The sequence below is a fragment of the Pongo abelii genome, chromosome 19, assembly GCF_028885655.2.
Source record: "Pongo abelii isolate AG06213 chromosome 19, NHGRI_mPonAbe1-v2.0_pri, whole genome shotgun sequence".
Taxonomy (NCBI): Eukaryota; Metazoa; Chordata; class Mammalia; order Primates; family Hominidae; genus Pongo; species Pongo abelii.
This window is the reverse complement of record NC_072004.2, coordinates 49,678,324-49,701,075: the sequence shown is the minus strand read 5'-3', so window position 1 is coordinate 49,701,075 and position 22,752 is coordinate 49,678,324. Positions and strand designations below refer to the sequence as shown.

Sequence of the window (22,752 nt, the reverse complement as noted above, 5' to 3'; positions counted from 1 at the left end):
TCATATGGGGAAAACGGCAGAATGGAAGCTGAAATCTAAAGTACCCTACACATCCCTAAGCTAGTCATTAGTTCCAACTCTCACCAGCAAACACTAAGCAGAGCTGCTCACAGGGGGAAAAAGTTTTTCTCTTTTCAAGTTTTGTTTATCATCTCCATTGGGAAATGCCAATTAATGAGAAAATAGCCACAATTATGACATCCCCAAAAGAAGAGAATCCATGCGGGAAACTTGAAAAATCAGTAGTTAACTATAGATGGAAAAATTTAAAGTCTGCTTCTTATAATATCAGGTTTATGAAAATTAAAACTTGCTAGTTCTAATATCACATCAATACTTTTGAGGAAAGGGTTGGACTAAGATTCAACTTCTCTTGTGAGGGTTCCTATTCAGGAGTTAGTCAAATGGAAATGCCAACAGGAAAGTAAACTGACATTCATTTATTTGTTTACTGTTTCTTTTTTTTCTTTTCATTTTAAGAGCAGAAAATTTGTCCTGGTTTTTTGTGACCCAAATTCTCTTTCCTACTTATGAGGTAAAGCATTCTTGCGTGCATGCTGACTGTCCTCAAATATTAGGCTTGAGGCTCTGTGGCCAATGGGAGGTTAGATTTCAATGAAAAGGGAACAGATGTATATTTGGGTTAAGTTTCTTCAGGATCCTGTGCTGGAAAAGCCCCTTAACACATTACTGTCATCATAGTAACAGCCAATTCCATCTGCATAGTAATCCTTGCTTTATTCTTCTTGTCTGAGCCAAGTTACATTGTGACTCACTCGTCTACCCTCTAAATCATTACTCCCTTTGCTGAAAAAAAGGCAGTCAACTACTGTGACAATAAGGTAGTTAGTGAACTGGCAAACAGGCCTGCTGTGCTGGTATTTAAATGACTGAAGAATGTTTAGTTTTAACTCCAAGATATTTTACTCTTGACGTCTCACCGTCAGTACTAGTATCTCACACTGGTATTTCTAGAAGATTAAACAATGGGATCCCACCTGTCTTGACTGGAAAGTGGAAAGCTGACGTTTTTCTTTCGTCATTTTAAATATATTTCATAGTCTCATTCAGACTGTTCTATCTTAAGTTCTTAGTGGGGGTGGGGACAGTACCAGTCCTCCTCTTTGCAATGTCTTTTGACTATCCTTCACAGTGTATTTTTCTTTCTCTCTCCTGTTAAATTGTGAGCTCACTTTCAGTAGAGACTTTCTTTTCAGTTGGGGGTCTTGAAGGCCCTAAATTTTACAACTGTTGTTAAAGGGCTGCTTTGTATTTGCTTCTGACAGGACTCTAGGTTTCACCAGTCCTGGGCCAATTTTATATTAATTTATTGATTTGGAGGTTACTACACCTACATAAGTAGTGTAAATTTGGACTATAGAACTCATCTATGGCATTTATTGGGCCTTGAATTTCTCACAAGGGGCTATACCCAGAACCCTGCTCAGAACTTTCCTGTCATTTTTGGGGGATGGTGAAAACATTTTCCTAGTTCTCCTTTCTTTGAGGGAGCTGCCCTTCCAGGGTCTCTGCTTTATGCAGGGTTCGATTACAGTTCCCCATTTCAGGGTGGCCCAAGGCTTTCTTCCTGTTCTTGCGAACATTAAAACCATAACGGCTAGCAACCTCCAGGGTTGCTACAGCTCTGACTTACGAGCTTACTGCTCTGCCTTCATGTTGCCTGAAGCCCAGAAGGTTTATATTTCAAAGGAAACTTCCAAGTAGGTGAAAACTGAATGAAACTCTAAGCTGATAATCAAGCATTCTAAAAAATTCAACATTTTCCAGATAAAGAGGCTCTTGTAGACCACATAAAATTCCTCTGAGATGCTGTTATACTTTTCATAGATAGGTGCTAATGGGGTATTTAAATCCAAACAGCCTAGCTACCTGTGGTCCAGTGTTCAATGATAACCTCCATATAAATCTCTTCTTATATTAATGACATTCAAATTTTGCTATAAAAGTCTTTAGAAAAAAAGGTTTACAAATAAGAAGTTAAGAAAAAAGTTTCTAAGTGTTTGTTGAGTAAAAGAATGAATATCTATGTCATGCATGACTTTTGTTTTTCTTAACAAAACATAAAACTCTCGTCCACAAAGATTTATTTCAAATCTGATTCCATGACTAACTCAAACCTAAGGAAGAAAGAGGGACTTTTTTACATGTAAATGAAAAATTGGGCCAGGCGCAGTGGCTCACGCCTGTAATCCCAGCACTTTGGGAGGTCCATGTGGGCAGATTACTTGAGGTCAGGAGTTCAAGACCAGCCTGGCCAACATGGTGAAACCCCATCTCTACTAAAAATACAGAAATTAGCCAGGCGTGGTGGCTTGTGCCTGTAATCCCAGCTACTTGGGAGGCTGAGGCAGGAGCACTGCTTGAACCCAGGAGGTGGAGGTTGCAGTGAGCCGAGATCGCACCACTACACTCCAGCCTGGGCAACAGAGCGAGACTGTGTCTTTAAAAAGAATAATAATAATAATTGTCAAGATATTAACTTGTACCACCTGAGTGAAGTAAAACTCTGACCTGGAGGTTATTCAGAGGTTCCATCTTCATGACTGGGCCCAAAGTATTGAGAGGCAGGGAGACATCAATGCTCTGGTTTGGCATCAGTGGTGTATGGATGGCCAGAGGAGTGCTGGGGATGACACCAAAGCTAGAAGAGAGGATACATAAATCACAGAGTTTAATCAAGACGCAGGATTTAGGCTGGGCATGGTGGCTCACGCCTATAATCTCAGCATTTTGGGAGGCTGAGGTGGGTGAATCACCTGAGGTCAGGAGTTCAAAACCAGCCTGGCCAACATGGTGAAACCCTGTCTCTACTAAAAATACAAAACATTAGCCGGGCGTGGTGGCAGGTGCCTGTAATCCCAGCTACTTGGGAGGCTGAGGCAGGAGAATCGCCTGAACTTGGGAGGCAGAGGTTGTAGTGAGCCGAAATCATGCCATTGCACTCCAGCCTGGGCAATAAGAGTGAAACTCCATCTCAAAAAAGAAAAAAAAAAGAGGCAGGATTTTGCCATATCTTTGGGTTTTAATGGCATTTTGCTCCATTTAAAGGAAACTTTTTTTTTTTTTTTTTTTTTTTGAGATAGGGTCTTATTCTGTCACCCAGGCTGGAGCAAAGTGGCGTGATCTCAGCTCAGCTCACCACAGCCCTCAACTTCCAGGTTTAAGTGATCCTCGCAACTGAGTCCCCCAAGTAGCTGGGACTAGAGGCATGCACCATTATGCCATGCTAACTTTTGTATGTAGAGATGGGGTTTCACCGTGTTGGCCAGGCTGGTCTCGAACTCCCGAGCTCAAGCAATTTGGTCACCTTGGCCTCCCAAAGTGCTGGGATTACAGGCGAGGAAACAAAATTTTTAATACAATTAAATAAAAGGGATAGCAGGAATCAAGGTGCTCAATTCCAATTTGCTATAACACTGGTTACATCATAACTTCTGTTTTCCATTAAATGGATTTGAGGAATGAGAAAATATTCTTAAGTGCAGAACTGCTTTGCTAGTGCTATGACTCTGAAAGTTCCTTCTCTTTAAAACGTCACTAGAGGGCAGGTTTGATGAATATCATTTTTAATAAATCTTTCCTTAGATAATTCTTGGGAGAAGGAAGAATTAAGAATTTCCACCCTGAGGCCAAGTGTGGTGGCTCATGCCTGTAATCCCAGCACTTTCTGAGGCTGAGGCAGGAGTGTCACTTAATATAATGAGACCCTGTCTTTACTGCCCACCCCCCACCAAAAAAAAAGTAATAAAAGAAAACAAATTAGCTGGGCACGGTGGCACATGCCTGTAGTCCTAGCTACTCTGGAGGCTGAGGTAGGAGAATCACTTGCTTGATCCCAGGCATTAGAGGTTGCAGTGAATTGTGACTGCATCACTGCAGTCCAGCCTAGATGACAGAGCAAGACCCTGTCTTTAAAAAAACAAAAACAAAAACCAATTTCTACTCTGTAAAGAGAAGTATAATAAATTATTTTACAGGCTTGATAACCTGCCTGATAAGGAGGATTATTTACTGGTAATTCTCACTTTCTTTTTTTTTTCACTTACATAGGACACAATCACTGGGAAAGAGCTAGTCTAAGTGGCATTGACTGGCTTATAAATTCCAAACAATTAGGATAAGTTGTAGAGCCAAACATGGCCACTTTCTAAGCTTCAGGCAGGCAATGAATAGCTACCAGTTTTATCCGGGAAAACTTGTTTAATAATACAAGAATGGTAAAGAGATGGGAAACTCAGTCTGAATCTGAAGTTAAATAGAAAACAAATACATATGTGGGAGGACAGATGGTCTGAGAAGCATAAGGATAAAATTTTATAGGCTGGGGGTGGGAACAGTGGCTCACAATTGTAGTCTCAGCACTTTGGGAGGCTGCAGTGGGCGGATCACTTAAGGCCAGGAGTTCAAGACCAGGCTGGCCAACATGGTGAAACGACATTTCTACTAAAAATACAACAAAAATTAGCCAGGTAATAGGCACCCGTAATCCTAGCTACTCGGGAGGCTGAGGCAGGAGAATTGTTTGAACCTGGGAGGCGGAGGTTGCAGTGAGCCAAGATTGCGCCACTGCACTCCAGGCTGGGCGACAGAACAAGTCTAAAAAAAAAAAAAAAAAATCATAGGCTGGGCACGGTGGCTCATGCCTGTAATCCCAACACTTTGGGAGACCCAGGCCAGGCGACTGGATCACTTGAGCCCAGCAGTTCAAGACCAGCTTGGGCAACATAGAGAAACCCTGTCTCTGGAAAAAAATTACAAATATTGGTCAGTGTGGTGGTGTGTTCCCGTGGTCCCAGTTACTCAGGAGGCTGAGGTGGTAAGATCACTTGAGTCCAGGAGGTTGAGAGCCCAGGAGGTTGAGGCTGCAGTGAGCCTCAACTGCACCATGCCTGGGCAAAAGAGCAAGACCCTGTTTCGGGTGGAAAAAAAAAGAAGAAAACGAAATTTTATAAAGATGGAGCAGAAAGAAAAAAATTGGCCTAGAAGATAACAAACAAAATGATACAAATTTATATTGAATTTATATTCTAAATAGCCACAGGATGGAAGATGGGACTACGACGTTTATAAAATTAACTAAAGAGTTTATAACAGGCTGGTGTGGTGGCTCACGCCTGTAATCCCAGCACTTTGGGAGGCCGAGGCCGGTGGATCACCTGAGGTCAGGAGTTTGAGACCAGCCTGGCCAATATGGTGAAACCCCATCTCTACCAAAAATTATTTTAAAAAATTAGTCGGGCGTGGTGGTGGGCGCCTGTAATTTCCAGCTACTTGGAACCCGGGAGGCGGAAGCTGCAGTGAGCCAAGATCATGCCAATGCACTGCAGCCTGGGCAACAAGAGCGAAACTCTGTCTCAAAAAAAGAGTTTACACAGATACTCTTTCAAGAGTTAGAGTGGCTAAAGAAATATTTTCCTTTTCCTAGATAAACTACATCTTAAGAGTACCAAATTGTAATAATGAAATGATCTTGAGAATTCACATCACTCATTTAGGGATAATAGTTATAAGGCAAAAAAACATTTTACTCTTTTGATTTTGCTCTCACAGTCATCAAAACTCTGTCATTAAGTCAATATTGGGAAACATGGCAGCAGCATGGTTCCAAATCTTCCAAGTGCTCATTTAAGAAATGAAATAGAGGAAACAAAGAAGGGGGAAAAAGTCCCTATAAAGCTGTAATTTCACCTTCTCCAAAACTACTAGTCAAAGAAAGCCCACAGAACTGGTGAGAAGCTCTGGTGATACAGTAGGCAGGCACAAGGAGTTCGGAGGAAACAAGCAGTAGTAGTAGGTCCTAGAGACTGACCACAAATATCCATTCTCAGAAGAGAGCCCCATTCCCAGAGTAGACCAAGATCAAACAGGAGCAGCATATGAATAAGGTTGGGAAAAAAAAAAAAAAAAGGTAGCAAGTCTCTTTCTACCAAGGCGGGCCCTGGAGATGAAAGAGCTCAAAAAGCACCACCTTCTAAAGAGAAAACAAACACCTTGGAAGACAGGGCTTCCTTGAAAGACAGGTCTTGAAGGCAAAGATCAGCCCTCTAGAATCAAGTTAGATTCAGAGAGGCTAAGAAGCTGTGGCTACACCAGAGCAAAGAAGGAAATGTTCTTGAGGAGCAAAGTCTAAAAAACTACCCTGCCTAGCTTCCTTTTCTATAGAAATCTACTAATAGCTAGTCCTGCAAATTCCAACTCATTCAAATATGAGTATCAAAATGGTAAAAAACACAGCAACTGCTCAAAGCCCTATTATAAAAAAGTGGAAAGACAGCAGTACAACTTCCTTAATGACAAACAAAACATACTTGAAAAAACAAAACAAACAAACAAAAAACAATGCTAGCTACCAAGGAAGATCACACAACAGTAAAAGAAAACATCTGGGGAAGGGATGACCAGATAATGTGAGGTGAGGGCAAGACAACAGGAAAAGGTAAAGGGAGCCAGTCTAACTCAGGAAAGAAATAATAAAAAAAAGTAAATCATATCAGAAATGAAGAATAAATATATCATGAACATAGATGTAAAAAAGTTCTTGCCAATGAATTCCATCAATACACAAAAAAAGACAACACATCCTAACCAAGTAGGATTTATCCCAGGAATGCAAGGTTGGTTTAACATTTGAAAAATCAACTGATGTAATCCATCATATTAATGGACTAAAAAAGTTCACATAATCATTTTAGTAAATGCAGAAGAGGCATCTGGCAAAATTTAATACCCATTCATAATAAAACTCAGAAAACCAGGAACAGAATGAAACTTCCTCAAGCTCCACGAAAAACCTATGGCTAATGTCACACTTAATGATGAAAGACTGAATGCTTCTCCCATGAATTAGAACACTTTTCTTACCACTCCTATCCAACATTTACTGGAGGTCCTGTTAGTACAATCAGACAAGAAGAAAAAATAAAAGGCATAAGATTGAATAGGAAAAGATAAAACTGTCTCTGTTCATAAATGACACGATTTATTTATGTAGAAAACTATAAGGAATTTACAAAAAGGCCACTAGAAACAAAAAGTAAGTTTAACAAAGTTGCAGGAAACAAGTTCAATATATAAAAATCAATTATATTTCTATATACTAGCAACAATAAAAAATTAAAATTAAAAATACTATTTACTGCTGGGCCCGGTGACTCACACCTGTAATCCCAGCACTTTGGGAGGCCAAGGGCAGGCAGATCACCTGAGGTCAGGAGTTCAAGATTAGCCTGGCCAACATGGTGAAACCCTGCCTCTACTAAATACACAAAAAGTAGCTGGGCATGGTGGCGGGTGCCTCTAATCCCAGCTACTCAGGAGGCTGAGGCTGGAGAACTGCTTGAACCCAGGAGGCGGAGGTTACAGTGGGCAGAGATCACACCATTGCATTCCAGCCTGGGTGACAAGAGAAAAACTCTGTCTCAAAAAAAAAACAAAACTATTTACTATAACATCAAAAATTTGAAATACTTAAATCTGACAAAAGGTAAGATTTGTGCATAAAAAATTATAAAACACTGCAAAAAGAAATTAAAGACCTAAACAGAGAGATATTACTATGCTAATGGATTAGAGGACTGAATATTGTTTAGATGTCAATTCTCCCTCAAATTGATCTACTTATTCACTGCAATTCCAATAAAAACTCAGCATTTTTTTTTGTAGAAACTGACAAGCTGATTCTAAAATTTACAGGGAAATGTAAAAGACCAAGAATAGCCAAAACAAGCTTTGAAAAGAAAAAAAGTTTCAGGACTTACGCCACCTGATTTCAAGACCTATTACGGAAAAAAATTTTTACATTGACTCTTAATTTACAACATATTTAAAAACGATCTCAAAATGAATTATAAAACTAAATGTAGGAACAAAAACTATAAGGCTTATATTTAAAAACATGCCAAAAAAATCTTTGTAACCATGGGGTTAAGCAAAGATTTCTTAGAACACAAAAAGCATAAGTCATAAAAAGAAAAAAAACTGATGAACCTGACTTTATTGAAAACTTTCGACTGGGTGCAGTGGCTCATGCCTGTATTTCCCACACCTTAGGAGGCCAAGGCAGGATGACTACTTGAGCCCAAGAAATTGAGACCAACTGGGGCAACAGAGTGGGACCCCATCTCTACAACAAATAAAAAAATTAGCTGGGTGTGGTGGTGCACAGGTGTAGTCCCAGCTACTCAGGAGGCTGAGGTGGGAGAATCACTTAAGCCCAAGAGTTCGAGGCAATAGTAGGCCTTGATTGTGCCACTGCACTCCAGCCTGGGTGACAGAGCAAGACTTTGTTTCAAACAAACAAACAAAAACACCCTTTTGTTTTTTTTTGAAAACATTATTAAGAAAAGGCAAGCCATGGACTGGGAAAAAATATTTGCAACAAAGGATTTGTATCCAGAATACACAAAGAACTTTAACAACCCCATAATAAGACGATCCTCTCTCTCCCCCCAAAAACAACAAAAGGTAAAGATTTGAGCTGATACTTAAGTGAAAGATATAAGAACGACCAATATGCTTATTTAAAAAAATGCTTAAAATTAGTAGTCATTAGGGAAATGCAAATTAAAATGAGACACTACTACACAGCGACAAGAATGGCTAAAATTGGTGAGGATGTGGAAGATCTGGAATTCTCAAGCTTACCACATAACCTAGCAATAACATTCCCAGTTATTTACCAAGGAAAATCAAAAACATATGTCCAACCAAAGATGTATACACAAATGTTCATGGCAACTTTATCATAAAGATGAAACTGAAAACAACCAAACTCCCCCAACTCGTGCGCACGTCAACAAACTGGATATTCATCAATGCAGTATTACTTAACAACAAAAGGAAATCAACTGCTGATATACATATTTCAAAAGCATTATGCTAATAGAAACCAGATACAAGATTCCATATTATGTAATTTCATTTATAAAAAATTATAGAAAAGGTACAATTATAGTGACAAAAAGACTGACTTACAAAGAACAAGGAAACAGACACCATAGTAAACATGGTAAGAAACACAGAGAATAAAATGAGAAAAAGAAAAAAAAAATAACTAAAAGAGAAACAGGATTTGCAATCACCACCAATTATGAAGTCTTTCTGCCAGAATATCAGCCTAAATCTGATTAAATCTATAATCTGCCTCCAATTTACAGGTAGAATCAGCAAGATTGAGACTGTGGGAAACTCCACACATAAAAGACTTAATTTCTTCTACAGATAAATTTTAAGGAACAAAACAGAGAAGGAGGAGGAGATAAATTTTAAGGAACAAAACAGAGAAGGAGGAGGAACCTATAGATTTAAAGGGACTTAAGGCACTTATCATCCAATTGCAATGTATGGGACCTTATTGGGACCCTGTTCAGACAAAGGAAACAGTACAAAAACATTAGACAACTGTGAAAATCTGACACTAATTGGTTATTTGCTGATATAAAAGAATTTGATGATTTTTTTTAATGATTAGAGAGAAAAACAGTATATAAAAGATAAACAAAGAGTCAATAAATGAATAATTGAAAACCCCAAAGAAGAAAAACAAAAACAAAACAATGGAACAGAACAAAAGAGGTTGCAGTGAGCCGCCGAGATCGTGCTACCGCACTCCAGCCTGGGCAACAGAGCAAGACTCCATCCCCCCACAAAAAAAAAGGAAAAAAAAAAAAAAGGCTAGAGATGAATGTAGACTCTGCATCTGCAGATTTCCTTTATTACAACAACAGATTCCACCAATAGCCTTGGCCTATTTATTTATTTTCCCAACAGCCCTGGCTTTTAACAGAGCCAGCTCCTCAAAAATGGCTGGAAATATTGGTAGTCTTGACAGAAAGAAACACAGACTTTCTAGATAGTTAAATGATTTTTAACATGCCAAGCTCTCAAATCTAGAGTACAAAAGTGTTTCCAAATGATGAGAAATAAATCAGACAGTCACTGATGCAAATTGTCATTGACAAATTTTATGAAATCTGCTTTAAGGGTCCAATTACTACTTTTTATATGCAGGGCTAAATATCCTGTATTTACAAATGAATGGACATGCCATTAAGGTCTAACAGCCAGTTTCCTGAACCATAAAACTGAATAAAACCCACTGATGTTTCAAAAAGAATAAGACATTAACATTTTACTTCTTCATGCTCTCTTCCTTATTAAGGCAGAGAATTCATTGCTAAAAGGAGGTTGTCAAGGTTTATGGGATGATTTGTTCAGCACATATACTTCCATATTTCTTATACCAACCAAATATGCTAATTTTTCCCACCAAAATGTGAACTTTCAGTCAGGAGCTTTGTTTGGTTCACCACTCTAGCCCCAGTACCTAGAAATGTCTGGCTCATGCTAATGTTAAACAATGATTTGTTGAATGAATAAATGGATTTCAGTTAAAAATTTATCAAGAACGTTCTAATCCTAGAATCCAAGATAGTAAATAAGTTCTGGTTTCTTCATCGCATTTGGATGAGTTTCCCAACAAACTCCCTAGTGCCTCCAGAGTTGAAGCTGATAACTGAAAAGGCTTGCAAGAGCCAGGGCTCACTCTACGTACAGCATCTGCCAATGTGTGAGGTTTGGTTTTCTTTTTGAGATGGAGTTTCACTCTGTCGCCCAGGCTGGAATGCATTGGAGCAATCTCGGCTCACTGCAACCTTGGCCTCCCAGGTTCAAGGGATTTGCCTGCTTCAGCCTCCTGAGTAGCTGAGATTACAGGTACCTGCCAGTATGCTCAGCTCATTTTTGTATTTTCAGTAGAGACGGGGTTTCACCATGTTGGCCAGACTGGTCTTTTGACCCTCTGACCTCAGGTGATCAGCCCGTCTCGGCCTCCCAAATGCTGGGATTATAGGCATGAGCCACTGTACCCGGCCCAATATGTGAGTTTTTAACCAGTGCTAAATGGAATGTTCTCTTGTTGGTTCTAAGGCAAACTGTTGTCTCAACATCAAGCTAAGGACTCAGATTGCTTACCTATTTTTGTTAAACTGGATTGCAAAATCTGTCATGTGCTGCAGAGCTTTATTGGTGAAGTTCATTTCCATATAGATGTGCCCTTGGCGGTGAGTAAATGTTCCTGAAATCTCCAAGCCTTTAGCCTTTACTGCAGGTAGCCAGACCTGAAACACAGTATAAAGCTCAATAGAACCAGATAAGATTTATCTTGATGCTATGTATTTTTTAACAAATAAAGAACAAATTAAGATTAACAATTAAGTGAACAAATTCACTTCCTTAGGCAATTATAGTAATTTTTATACCATAAATATCAAGCCAGTGCAAAAGACTCTGGATAGAGTCTTATTTTCTGAATTTTGAGATCGTTCTCAATTATATAAGAACCAAATAATAATAATTTTAAAAAACCAGTCTTTAAATGACCCTGGCTTCTGCTCTATCTTCTGTTCAGCTTGGTTATTTTACTACTTTTAAGTACTGCTACCAAGAGGAAAAGAAAAATTCCAATGAGCATAATGTGTTTTTCTGTTAGTTTTGGTAAAATGGTTTAAAGGGAAGAAACTGCATCTACTAATGAAAATAGCATGCCTGTAATCTTTGAAGATTTTTTTTCATCATTTCCAACCAAAGCCATTATTGGTAATTTCCTTAAAGGCATCGACCATGTCTTATATACATTTTTAACTCTTGCTATAGTTTGTGGTAAATAGTAAATACTCAGATATTGCTCATATGATCTGAATGCCTATTCTTTTTATCTACCTAAATAATTCATAACACGCCCCTTGGTCCTGGAACCTGTGGTACACCTGGCCTATACTATTAAAAAAATAAAGATTAAAAAATTTAAGGCCAGGCGCGGTGGCTCATGCCTGCAATCCCAGCACTTTGGGAAGCTGAGGCGGGCAGATCACGAGATCAGGAGATGGAGACCATCCTGGCTAACATAGTGAAACCCCATCTCTACTAAAAATACAAAAAGAAATTAGCCAGGAGTGGTGGCGGGTGCCTGTAGTCCCAGCTACTGGGGAGGCTGAGGCAGAGCTTGCAGTGAGCCAAGATCGTGCCACTGCACTCCAGCCTGGGCGACAGAGTGAGTGAGACTCCATCTAAAAAAAAATAAAATAAAAAAATCAGGAGTCATGAGCTGTTCTGACCACCTAAGACAGAATACCAAAGGATCTGTGGGTGGTGAATAATCACGATAATATACTCAGCCATACTAAAAGAGTGGCAGGTGGTGGGGAGGACCAGGGAATAACCTCAATGTTCATCAACAGAGGAGTGATGTATGTGTTAACAGTGGCTATACATGGGAAATGGGGGCAGGGGGAGACAATTTTCCTTCTTACATTTTTACATTATTTACATTGGTCATTTGTATACAATACTTTTATGTTAGTAAATGAGTGCATTAGATAACTAATAATTAAAAGTCTGAAGATAATATCCAATATAGTAAACCTTACAACAAAGCTACCGAGTTGTGCCAAAACACTACGGCTCAATTTTGAATATCTTCAGTTTTGCTATGTACTGTAATAACTACTCAGTTATTGCTATGTACTGTGATAACACTCAGTTATCACAGTTATGACTCCTGGAATGGACAACTGGTCTACATCTCTATAGCAGGGATCCCCCATAAGGAGTCAGATTAGAAAGCAGAGAATTCAGCCAAATTGGTCCTCAGAAAGGCAAGACTATATGAAGCCTGGCCTAGCCTGGATGGTGCTTTTCCCAAGGGCTTAAATGAGCTTCATTAACCAGGAGTTTCCCCTCTTGAATTTCAATGTGAGTGACATCAAGTAAGGTTAAGACAAGACAAGAAGAGCCCCAGTGACACAAACCTAAATCGGAACTCTAAAAAGGTACACTAAAATCCATGAAAACCAAATCTAAGCAGTGGCATTCTAGAATCCATATATAATACCAATGGGGAAAGAGGAATAAGAAAAATGACTTCTCTGCATTTTTTTCTCCTGCTGGTGCACTACATACCACTAGATTTTCACTAGATTGACTTCAATGTTGACAAACTAGACAATATTTCTAAACATGAGAACAAAACTCAAATAATCAATATGTCAAATTTTAAGTCTAATTATAAAAATGTTTAACAAGAATGCTAATGGTGCTTCCTACTGCTAAGTTTGAAGCCACCTTTCATCTTCCTCTAAGTCCTCCAGAACAAGGGTCCAAACCTTTGATTTATTACCAGTAGAAGTAACACAAATGTTAAAAGTGAAACAGTTTGGGTCCTGTCCATTAAGAAAGTATTGCTATGTTAACTCTTTACTTACAGCCTTAGGAGCCACATATCCACCGGGTGCCATGCCTATCCCTGTGGAGAGTTCAAACAGGTCATTCAGTCCACTGCTGACCACAGCAGGTGTAGGTGAAGGAGCAAAGGTTGCAGGCACCGATGATGGGATGAAGGATTGTCCCACCTGCAGGAGTAAAAAAAAAGGGAGAGGGGAGATTGGGAAGAACAGATTAACAGTCCTTAAAATATTGCTACGTATCTTAGTAGTTTTGATAAATCAATAAGAAAACACCATAATTACAATATTCTTAGGAGTCAAATTAGTATATTCTTCATCTTTTTAATCATGACGGTTATTTTTTCATCATTGATAAGAACACACATTCTTTAGAAGCTTTATCAAGAGAGTACTCAGTAGGATACAGGAACACAGTGATCCAAGATTTTGTGTTTGTTTCCAATTTTAGCTTCCATGATTCTGTGCAAAAGGCCTATGGGTACCCTAAGAAAGGAGTTTGTTTTTATAGAAAGAGGGAGAAGTATCCAACTTAAACAGCAGTTCCATTTCCACCTGGGTTCAGCAAAGTCTTATTTCCTTTCCCATTTAGACATAAATACCTAGTAGGAAGCTCTCCTCAGGGAGATGGACATTCACACCCCTGAAACTTAACTCATTTATGAGGAGAGTCTCACTCTGAGTCCAGCTGACCCTCTCAAGTTCTTTCTAGGTGACACCAGGGAATAAGCATTCTCCAGTCAAGATGGAAGGGTCCATTTCCTTTAGCTCTTTAATATCAGAAAGACAAAGATCTCTATAGGCACTGGAACATTAATCCTTAAAGATGTCTCTACACCATGTGGTGCATGACCCCAACAATTCCAAGTAACCCTATACTACTTTCTACTACCCATATACTCTTATAGAGGTTTTGGTGTGCAGTGCTAGACAGCAGCAGTGGCTGGTCTGATAATGTATACATAGGAAAAGCATCAAACAGGGGGCAGTGCTTCTCATGGTGAAAAAAACAGATGGCACTTACTGCCGGACTTCCTCCAATGCCCCCGCCAAGGTCACTGCCAAGCTGAAAGAGAGAAAGGAGAGAGAGGAGAGAGAGGTAGAGTTCATTTAGCTAAATACTAGATGCCCATATAGAATCTGTAAATTGCTCTACCAAGTTGCTGGAAATACATGCCATTCAACTTGTCTCCCAAAGCCTAAAAAAATTCTAGATTACAAAGAAATATGTATTAGGGGAACTAAGTGGTGGTAGTGATGGTGTATCAGTTTGGAGAAAACTTGGAAAGAAGACGGAGCTGGGACATCTCAGGGATGTTTCAGATCCAATCTTTCCACTGGGGTACACAGGCACAAACCCAAACAAGATTTAAAGAGTTTGCATATTCTAAGAAGCTCTATCCCCAAGCGGCAATATTTTGAATATGCTTTATTTTTTCTTTAAAAGGAAACTTATAGTGGGGGGCGGACGGAGAGGGTGGGGAGGTGTTGGAAAAGGAAAAGCCAAAAAACAAAACAATTAATGTGTTTTAATTTACAAAACCTGCTGCCCCACTGAAAAAGTAAGAGCCAAACTAGTATTGAGCTGCAATTTCAAGCTGCAAAAATTATAGGTGGAACAAAAGTGATTTTTAGAGTTTGGAATGTTCCTAAAAAAGAAAATATCTGAACTATCTAAGGAGGAAGTGGGGAAGCATGCAGTGCTTCACATCTCTTTCACAGTCAATTCTACTAAGGAGAAATGTGGATTTATTTGGAGATCATTTAAAAGGATGTTAAGCATTAGAGAGTTAGACTAACTGAATTACCTAGCTGACAAGAAAATAACTCCACATGGTCTTAGTCTTGCTTTTTTTCTCAGGATTCTGATAGATATAATTCACTCTGAAGTCGGTCTTCCTTGACAAAAACATTAAAGAACTCAAGCTGAAAATAGGTGGCATACAGGCAATGTAAAACACACATAAACACAACTAATGGAGCTGTTTAAAAAGCAAAATCTACTTTTTGCTACAGTTCCACAGTTTTTCTTCCCTAGTTCTTACTGTGCATCTAAAACACTTCCTTGAATCATCAAATGCCTTGTCTGCTCTAAGCACATTCTCCTTTATAGTCATTTAGTGGTAGAAAGTTGCAGATCATTGAGCTGTAAAAATTATTTTGTATCTTTAAGATTGGGGAAAGAGGATTTATCTTCTCAATGAACAGAAAGTAGTACATAAAATGGCATTCTCAAAAATCTAAAAATTAATCTTAAATATTGAAAAATAGTGAGGACTACAACAAAGTTCTGTTTAAACCATGACAGAAAATAACCCTGGTAGGTGCTTCATAACTGGCATTAGCAAGCATGCTCTGTTGTAAACTATAGAGCATTCCAAACCAGAGCTAACATTTCCAGAATCTGATTCCTGAAGACTACTTAATGGTTGCACAGGGGATAAAAATCACATACTTAAATAAATAAAAAGGTCATCCTTGGCTGGGCGTGGTGGCTCATGCCTGTAATCCCAGCACTTTGGGAGGCCGAGGTGGGCGGATCATGAGGTCAGGAGTTTGAGACCAGCCTGGCCAACATGGTAAAATCCCGTCTCTACTAAAAATACAAAAATTAGCAGGCTGTGGTGGCAGGCGCCTGTAATCCCAGCTACTCGGGAGACTGAGGCAGGAGCATCGCTTGAACCCGGGAGATGGAGGTTGCGGTGAGCTGAGATCATGCCATTGCACTTCATCCTGGGCAACAAGAGCAAGACTCCATCTCAAAAAAAAAAAAAAAAAAAAAAAGGCATCCCCAAACCAAGAATTTGAGTAACTAGAAAAGTGTGAAGGGAATAGAAAAGATATTACACATCTGCTTTCTCCCTAGTTCTATAATAGCACACATCTGCAGCAAGACATCTGAAATTCCTTTTATTCAAACAAACATTTACATAACATTTACTGGATGCAAGGCATTACAAGGGATATAAAGATGCCTGGCAATGAGGGGACTACATAGATAAGAATGAAGCTTTGCAAACTAGCTGGAGAAATAAAACATGAATGCAAAACCATACAGAATATACTAAAGCAAAAAAGGGAAGTTCTGAAGGGAAGAACCTCTCTCTGGCTGAAAGAATGAAGAGAAGCTTCAAAAAGGTGGTAGTAGTGTGGAATTATAAAAAGCAAAAATGGGGGAAGGCCATTTCTCAAATAGCATGAACAAAGGTGGAGAAAGCATGGAAGAATGAAAAGGCCAGTTAGACTGGAACACAGGGTTGATATGTGTTTTAAAAAAATACTCATACAAAATAAGTTTGCAAAGGCTGTCTCTTAATTTTTTAATTTCCCCTTCATAAAAACCTGGAGGTTTCTTAGACTAAGCTTTCTAAGAATACTAATAACTATGTCAATTATGTTTCAGTAGTATGGTTTCAACCTTGGATACACAATGGAATCAACCATCTGTGTGTGGGGGTTACAGAGAGTAGCGCTTTAAAAAGTACTCGCCCCCAGAGATGGTAATTTAATTGTTCTGGGGTGTAGCCTGGGCATCAGAATTTTGAAAAGCTTCCCCAGTTGATTCTAATGTACAGCCAAGGTTGAAAACACTGCCGTTAGAGAATCAGTTATTTAGAGTCAGACAAGATTTCATCTGCTCAGAAATGACTTTGGAACTTGTGAATAAAAAGGAAGTCAGGATTTGAGCAGAGAGGCCGGGCGTGGTGGCTCACATCTGTAATCCCAGCACTTTGGGAGGCTGAGGTCGGTTGATCACCTGAGGTCAGGAGTTCAAGACCAGCCTGACCAATATGGTGAAACCCATCTCTACTAAAAATACAAAAATTAGCTGGGCCTGGTGACGGGAACCTGTAGTCCCAGCTACTCAGGAGGCTGAGATAGGAGAATTGCTTAAACCCGGGAGGTAGAGGTTGCAGTGAGCCGAGATCATGCCATTACACTACAGCCTGGGCGACAAAGCAAGATTCCATCTCAAAAAAAAAAAAAAGAAATTTGAGCAGAGAGGAAAACCCATGGAAAGGATCCTACGAAAAATGTTTCATTTGTCCTGATACTCTGAGATGGTTTTCAACTTTCTGATGGGCTTACCCCCTCTCCCCACAACTCATTCTCCCCTCTTCTGGCTAGGCTTATAATCCAAGATTGAAAGAGACAGAATTCTTTATGGACCTGCTTGGCACAGAACAGCAAGAAAAACACATTGGAAAGGAAACAGCAGTTTTGCTAAATTCAATAAAAGGCATTGAGAAAAGAGATTCATGGGTAGTGTTTAGACCAAAGGAAAGAAAGCACATTCATAGCCCTTATTTTCTTAGATTTCATTCTTTTTATCTTTGAATGATATATGAATATTATCTTAGCTGGAAAGGATCTGAAAGTACTGTCCCCCAGTGCTGCTTGTCAATTTTATTCAAAATCATGAAGGACTGAAAAGCAATCTTGACATTCCTTTGTTTATGTTCAGTATATCAGATACAACTCAGCTAGAAACATGAACTCTAATCTGACACAAAGACAGGGTCCAAAAGATATCAGAGACACAGCCAGGGACACAAAGGTTCACCTAATTGTACTATGTTCAGAGAGCAAAGGGAAAGGACAATTTCAATACTGTACATGTTTTCTAACTAGCAAGACTACAGCTTATCCAGACTATTCAGCAACTTTCCTCTTAACTGAAAAAGATTCTAATGGAGATTATCCTACTCTCTGAAACCATGGCAAGGTGACAGCATGATGATGGGTGTGAGTGACTAATAGGGAGATGTCAGCACGAATGGAAGCGAATTACCCAGTGAGTGGCCTCTCCTATCTACAAGTGACAAACAGGAGGAAGGAGATACTCCTCAAGAAAAAAGAAAGCTAGAAAGTGAACAACTACACAGGAAAGTTGTTGTATATCAGCCTGAACTAGACAGTAACCATTTCAGTTCAGTTGGACACTATTTGTTTAAAGAAAAAAATTCACTTCGTTGTTCAGGCTGGGCTCTAACTCCTGGGCTCAAGCGATTCTCCCACCTCAGCCTCACAAAGTGCTGGGATTACAGGTATGAATCATTGCATCCAGCCTGAGATTATTGGGATTCAGGTTCATCTGTCTGGATATACTCTAAGCCCATACTTATCAGGTAGGGTACAAAATCAATCAAACTAGAACTTGTAAAACTCAGAGTGATATCTGTTATCCAGTGAGCTGGTAGGAGACAGGAGGGAAAAGGAATAGGAGTGCAGGGTATGGCTTTGATCCTGATCTTAAATGTCTAGATACTGTGTTTTAAGTGTCTCTTGGAGGTGTCCACTCACTATTGTTCCCAGGATTGCCTTACTGAGGCTGCCATTTTCTCCATGAAGAAAATGATGTCAATTATAGGTCAACTAAATCAGATACAGAAAGAAGGGCGAAAGATGGCAACTTCAGGAAAAGAATATTTCAAATACTGAGAATTGAACAGTCTGTATTAAAAGTCTGTAACTGATAACTAAATCCAAATTTTCTGCTAGTGGTGTAGTTCCCCCAGTCTCCAATCACAGTAGTCCCCCATAATTGTTGTAGTCATTAAATGGCACTGAGAATAATACTAACATTTGTCTACTGCCAAAGAGTGGTCACTTTACCACATCTGAAGTAATGTGAGTGGAACTTGGTTCATGTTAAACTACACAATAATGTGTCATTGCACAATAATGTTCAGTAACCGGACAGAAAACAGGGGTTTTATGGTGACTTATTGTAACTTATCGGCTAAAGGGATTTCGGCATGGTTACATGAGCTCTGCAGAGCCAGGTAGAGCCAAAAGTCTCAGAGCTGAGCCTGCATACAGGCTCAGTTCAGCTATAGATAACAAAAGGAAATACCCTTGTCCAATGGCAATGTGCTACAACAGCAGAAATACAGAGAAAGAACTCAAGATTGAAGTTATATAAGGGAATAAATCTGCCTGACTCCAAGAAAAGAAAATTTGAAACAGAATTTTTAAATTTTATAAAGGAATATCATCTGAGATAACCACTGAGCGGACTGGAAAAAAAAATCCCACAAATTATCATAATGACTGATCTGGGTTAGCCCCTTTGACCTATGTCTGGGCAGTCCAAAGTACATCTGTTTGCTTCTAAAACTGTGGAGCTGTCTAGGTATCTGAAGACATTCTCTTAACTGCAGGTGTATATCTTAAGCTCAGACATTTCTATGCTCCTGTTTAGAGCCAGTGTCTCTTTTACTGTTTTCTAGAACTTACTGAATTGAAGGGAATCTAAGGATGCTCCAAGCCATATAGCTTACCAATAGCTCTATTATTCAGGAGTCAACAGAATGGTGCAAAAATAGTATACAATCATTCCCATCACAAACAATAAAACTTAACTATTGTCAAAATCCTATTGGTATCAAAACCTGTGTCTTTCTAACAGAGTTTAAATTTTAGATGGCACACAGTATCTTGTAGGTTAAAGTATGGTTTTTCAGCTACTAGGCTGCAAATTTTAATATGATCTTCACAAAGCTATTCAAGGCTGGGCATAGTGGCTCACACTTGTAATCCCAGCCCTTAGGGAAGCTGAGGCAGGTGGATTGCCTGGGCCCCGGAGCTCAAGGCCAGCCCGAACAAAATGGCAAAACTATCACTACAAAAAATACAAAAATTAGCTGGGTGTAGTGGTGGGCGCCTATAGACCCAGCTAGTTCAGAGGCTGCGGTGGGAGGATCACCTGGGCCCAGGGAGGTCAAGGCTGCAGTGTGTCGTGATAGTGCCACTGCTTTCTAGCCTGGGTGACAGAGTGAGATCCTGTCTCAAAAAAAAAAAAAAAAAAAAAAAAAAGCTATTCCAAAAAGCATCATAAAATATAATTAATCAAATTGGTGGAAAGACTCTGTAACCATGAAAAAGCTAATAAACTGATGGCTGAGAGCAGAATTGATAAGGAATAGCATAAATGCATTGAGATCATATAAAAATCATCAGAAGACTCCATAACCTGAGGGGGGAAAAGGCTTCTATCAGTGGAAAAGTAGGGGGATGTAACGGATTACTTCCTGATGTAAGACAAAAAGTCCTTGGAATGGTCACCATAGGTCTCTTAGGTCAGACAGAACTCAATGATGAATATAGTAAAAATCAACAAGAGAACCTCTTTATTCTGTCTCACTTTCTTTCACAGCATTTGCTACTTTATCACTTGTCTCCCCTATGCGAATGTAAGCTTCCAAGGACTGTTTCGTAAGGTTGCAAGGACCATTCTATATGCCTAGTACACAGAATAGAGGCTGAATACTAGGCACTCAAATATTTATTTATTGAATGAATGAATGTTTTGTAAATATATAAGTATATTTACGGCTACTGGCAGTAATATATATACGGCTACTGGCAGTATTTCCTGGGAGACAGTTTTGAAGTGAATCATTTTATTAGGGAAAATTATCACCAAAAGGACAAAAGCCTGACAAAATTGTTTACCAACTGGCCTAGAGCACAATATCTGCATTAACATTGCCAACACATATGAATAGAACCAACTGAGGAAAAAAAATTAACACCCATTAGCCATGTGTGCAGCATGTGCCTGTAGTCCCAGCTACTTGGGAGGCTGAAGTTGGAGGATCACTTGAGCTCAGGAGTTTGAGGCTGCAGTGAGCTATGATCACACCACTGTACTGTAGCTTGGGTGACAAAGCGAGACCTTGTCTCAAAAAAATAAATAAACAAACATCTCCCAGCTGGGCCAAAACTCATTCTAGGGAGGAAATGTATTATCTCAGTGGTTTTGATAGCAAATTTTCAGAAGAAGAATGCCTGCACATCATTTAACTGCCCTCAGAGTACTACTGCTTTATTACAGCTCACTGGTGAAGAGATGGGAAAAGGAGATTTTTGTGGTTTTACTTAAATGAAAATAAAATGACCAGGCATAGTGGCTCATGCCTGTAAATCCTAACACTTTGGGAGGCTGAGGTGGGAGGACTACTTGAGCCCAGGAACTCAAGGTTGCAGTGACCCTGTCTTTAAATAAATAAATAAGGATAAGATGAACAATCTGTTCCTCTTGCTGCAAGAAAGGTGCATGAACTTATTCATTATTCAGTCTCTTTTCTTCATGAATGAACACACTTCTGTAGTCCTTCTCCAACTTTCATGTGACACATTAACCCAAACTCATATACTCAGGGACCTGGGATGTACACCATCAAGAGGCCCAGGGCAAGCAAGCTGTATTTTTCATCTTAAAGTCATGCAATTTTACATTCTCAGTGGTAACACACCAGTGTATATTCTGTTTACATTATTTACCATCAAGTAAGACTGACACTGCAAGACAATGAGCCATATTTATTCTGCAGCTTCAAATGCACCCTGCACTCTGCTGTGTACTCCAGAGACTGCACTTTCCAGTTTGAGAAGGACCAGTTAGGTGAAACTGTATTCTATTCTACAAGATGACAATAACAAACAAACTGGAAAATCATAAGACAGTATAAAGTGTATAAACTTTGAAGTTTTAAAGAAGTCCTGGGTTCAAATCTCAACTCTGCAACTTACTGTATGACCTTCAGTTTTCTGTAAAATGGGGCCCAATACCAATTATCTTCTTGAGTTGTTCTGAGGATTAGAAATTATAAAAGTTCTAGCACAGGGACTAGAACTCAGAAATTAGTAATTATTCTCAAAACTGCCTGAGGCCAGTCTTGACTAAACATATGCACTGATACAAAGATGGTGGTTATGGAAGCCTCACTGAGAAATTTAACGGGCAACAACTTACAAAGATCTTTCCACATAACACAAACTTTGAAAACTAAGCTTTTAAGTCGTTGCAAAGCTCCTCCAAAGGAAGAAAAATAAAGATGCAAAACTAGTATAGATGATGGACTTCCTGTGGGCTAAAAAATCTCAAAACTATTAATAAATAGCTTATGACTTAATAATCTGAAAGGTAAAAACCTGAAAGAAACAGTGGGAAAAACATGGACTGGGGGTCAGGAAAAGGCAGTTTCTCCTCAATTCCATACCACTCAAGCTGGGTACACAGCATATTTCTCCAGGATGAAATCCTTCATCAGCACAGAGAAAGGGCACTTTGGATAATTCTTCCTTTCCATTTTTGATATACACAATAGCACTGTTTATGTAAAAGAATAATGCACAGAACCTTGGATGAACAAAAGGCTGTAATTTAGCCAAGGCCTCTGCTGACAGACTGGAAGTAAAGGCAAGAAAATAATTGAGATTCAATTATTACTTCAGTGATCCTCGCAGATGTCAGACTCATGAGCACATAACACATATACAAGAGTTATACACATGGGCATCAGGTCACCTCCCACACTACACCAAACCAGAAGGATCTGCACGGTGAGAAAAATCACACTACTCAGAACGAGCAGTTTCTTAGATTAAGTACCAGAGTCATAAAAAAAACAAACAAACCCCAAAAGACTCCACATATATGGCTTCCAAAGGAAATAAAAAAAGCCCAAATAACTACTTTGCAAGC

The 22,752-nt window shown here is 39.2% G+C and overlaps 1 protein-coding gene across 17 annotated transcripts in view; it reads right to left on the bottom strand.

Annotated features, from left to right (window-relative positions):
* The window catches only part of AP2B1 (adaptor related protein complex 2 subunit beta 1), a 148,646-nt gene that overhangs the window by 38,709 nt on the left and 87,185 nt on the right, over positions 1-22,752 (bottom strand). For 11 of the 17 annotated variants that reach the window (XM_054535204.1, XM_054535203.1, XM_063717889.1 and 8 more), the window contains 4 exon segments: positions 14,284-14,325; positions 13,281-13,427; positions 10,993-11,138; positions 2,533-2,662 (listed from right to left, as the gene is read on the bottom strand). In XM_054535204.1, the coding sequence (XP_054391179.1) occupies positions 2,533-2,662; positions 10,993-11,138; positions 13,281-13,427; positions 14,284-14,325 (465 nt within the window). 17 annotated transcript variants of the gene reach the window in all.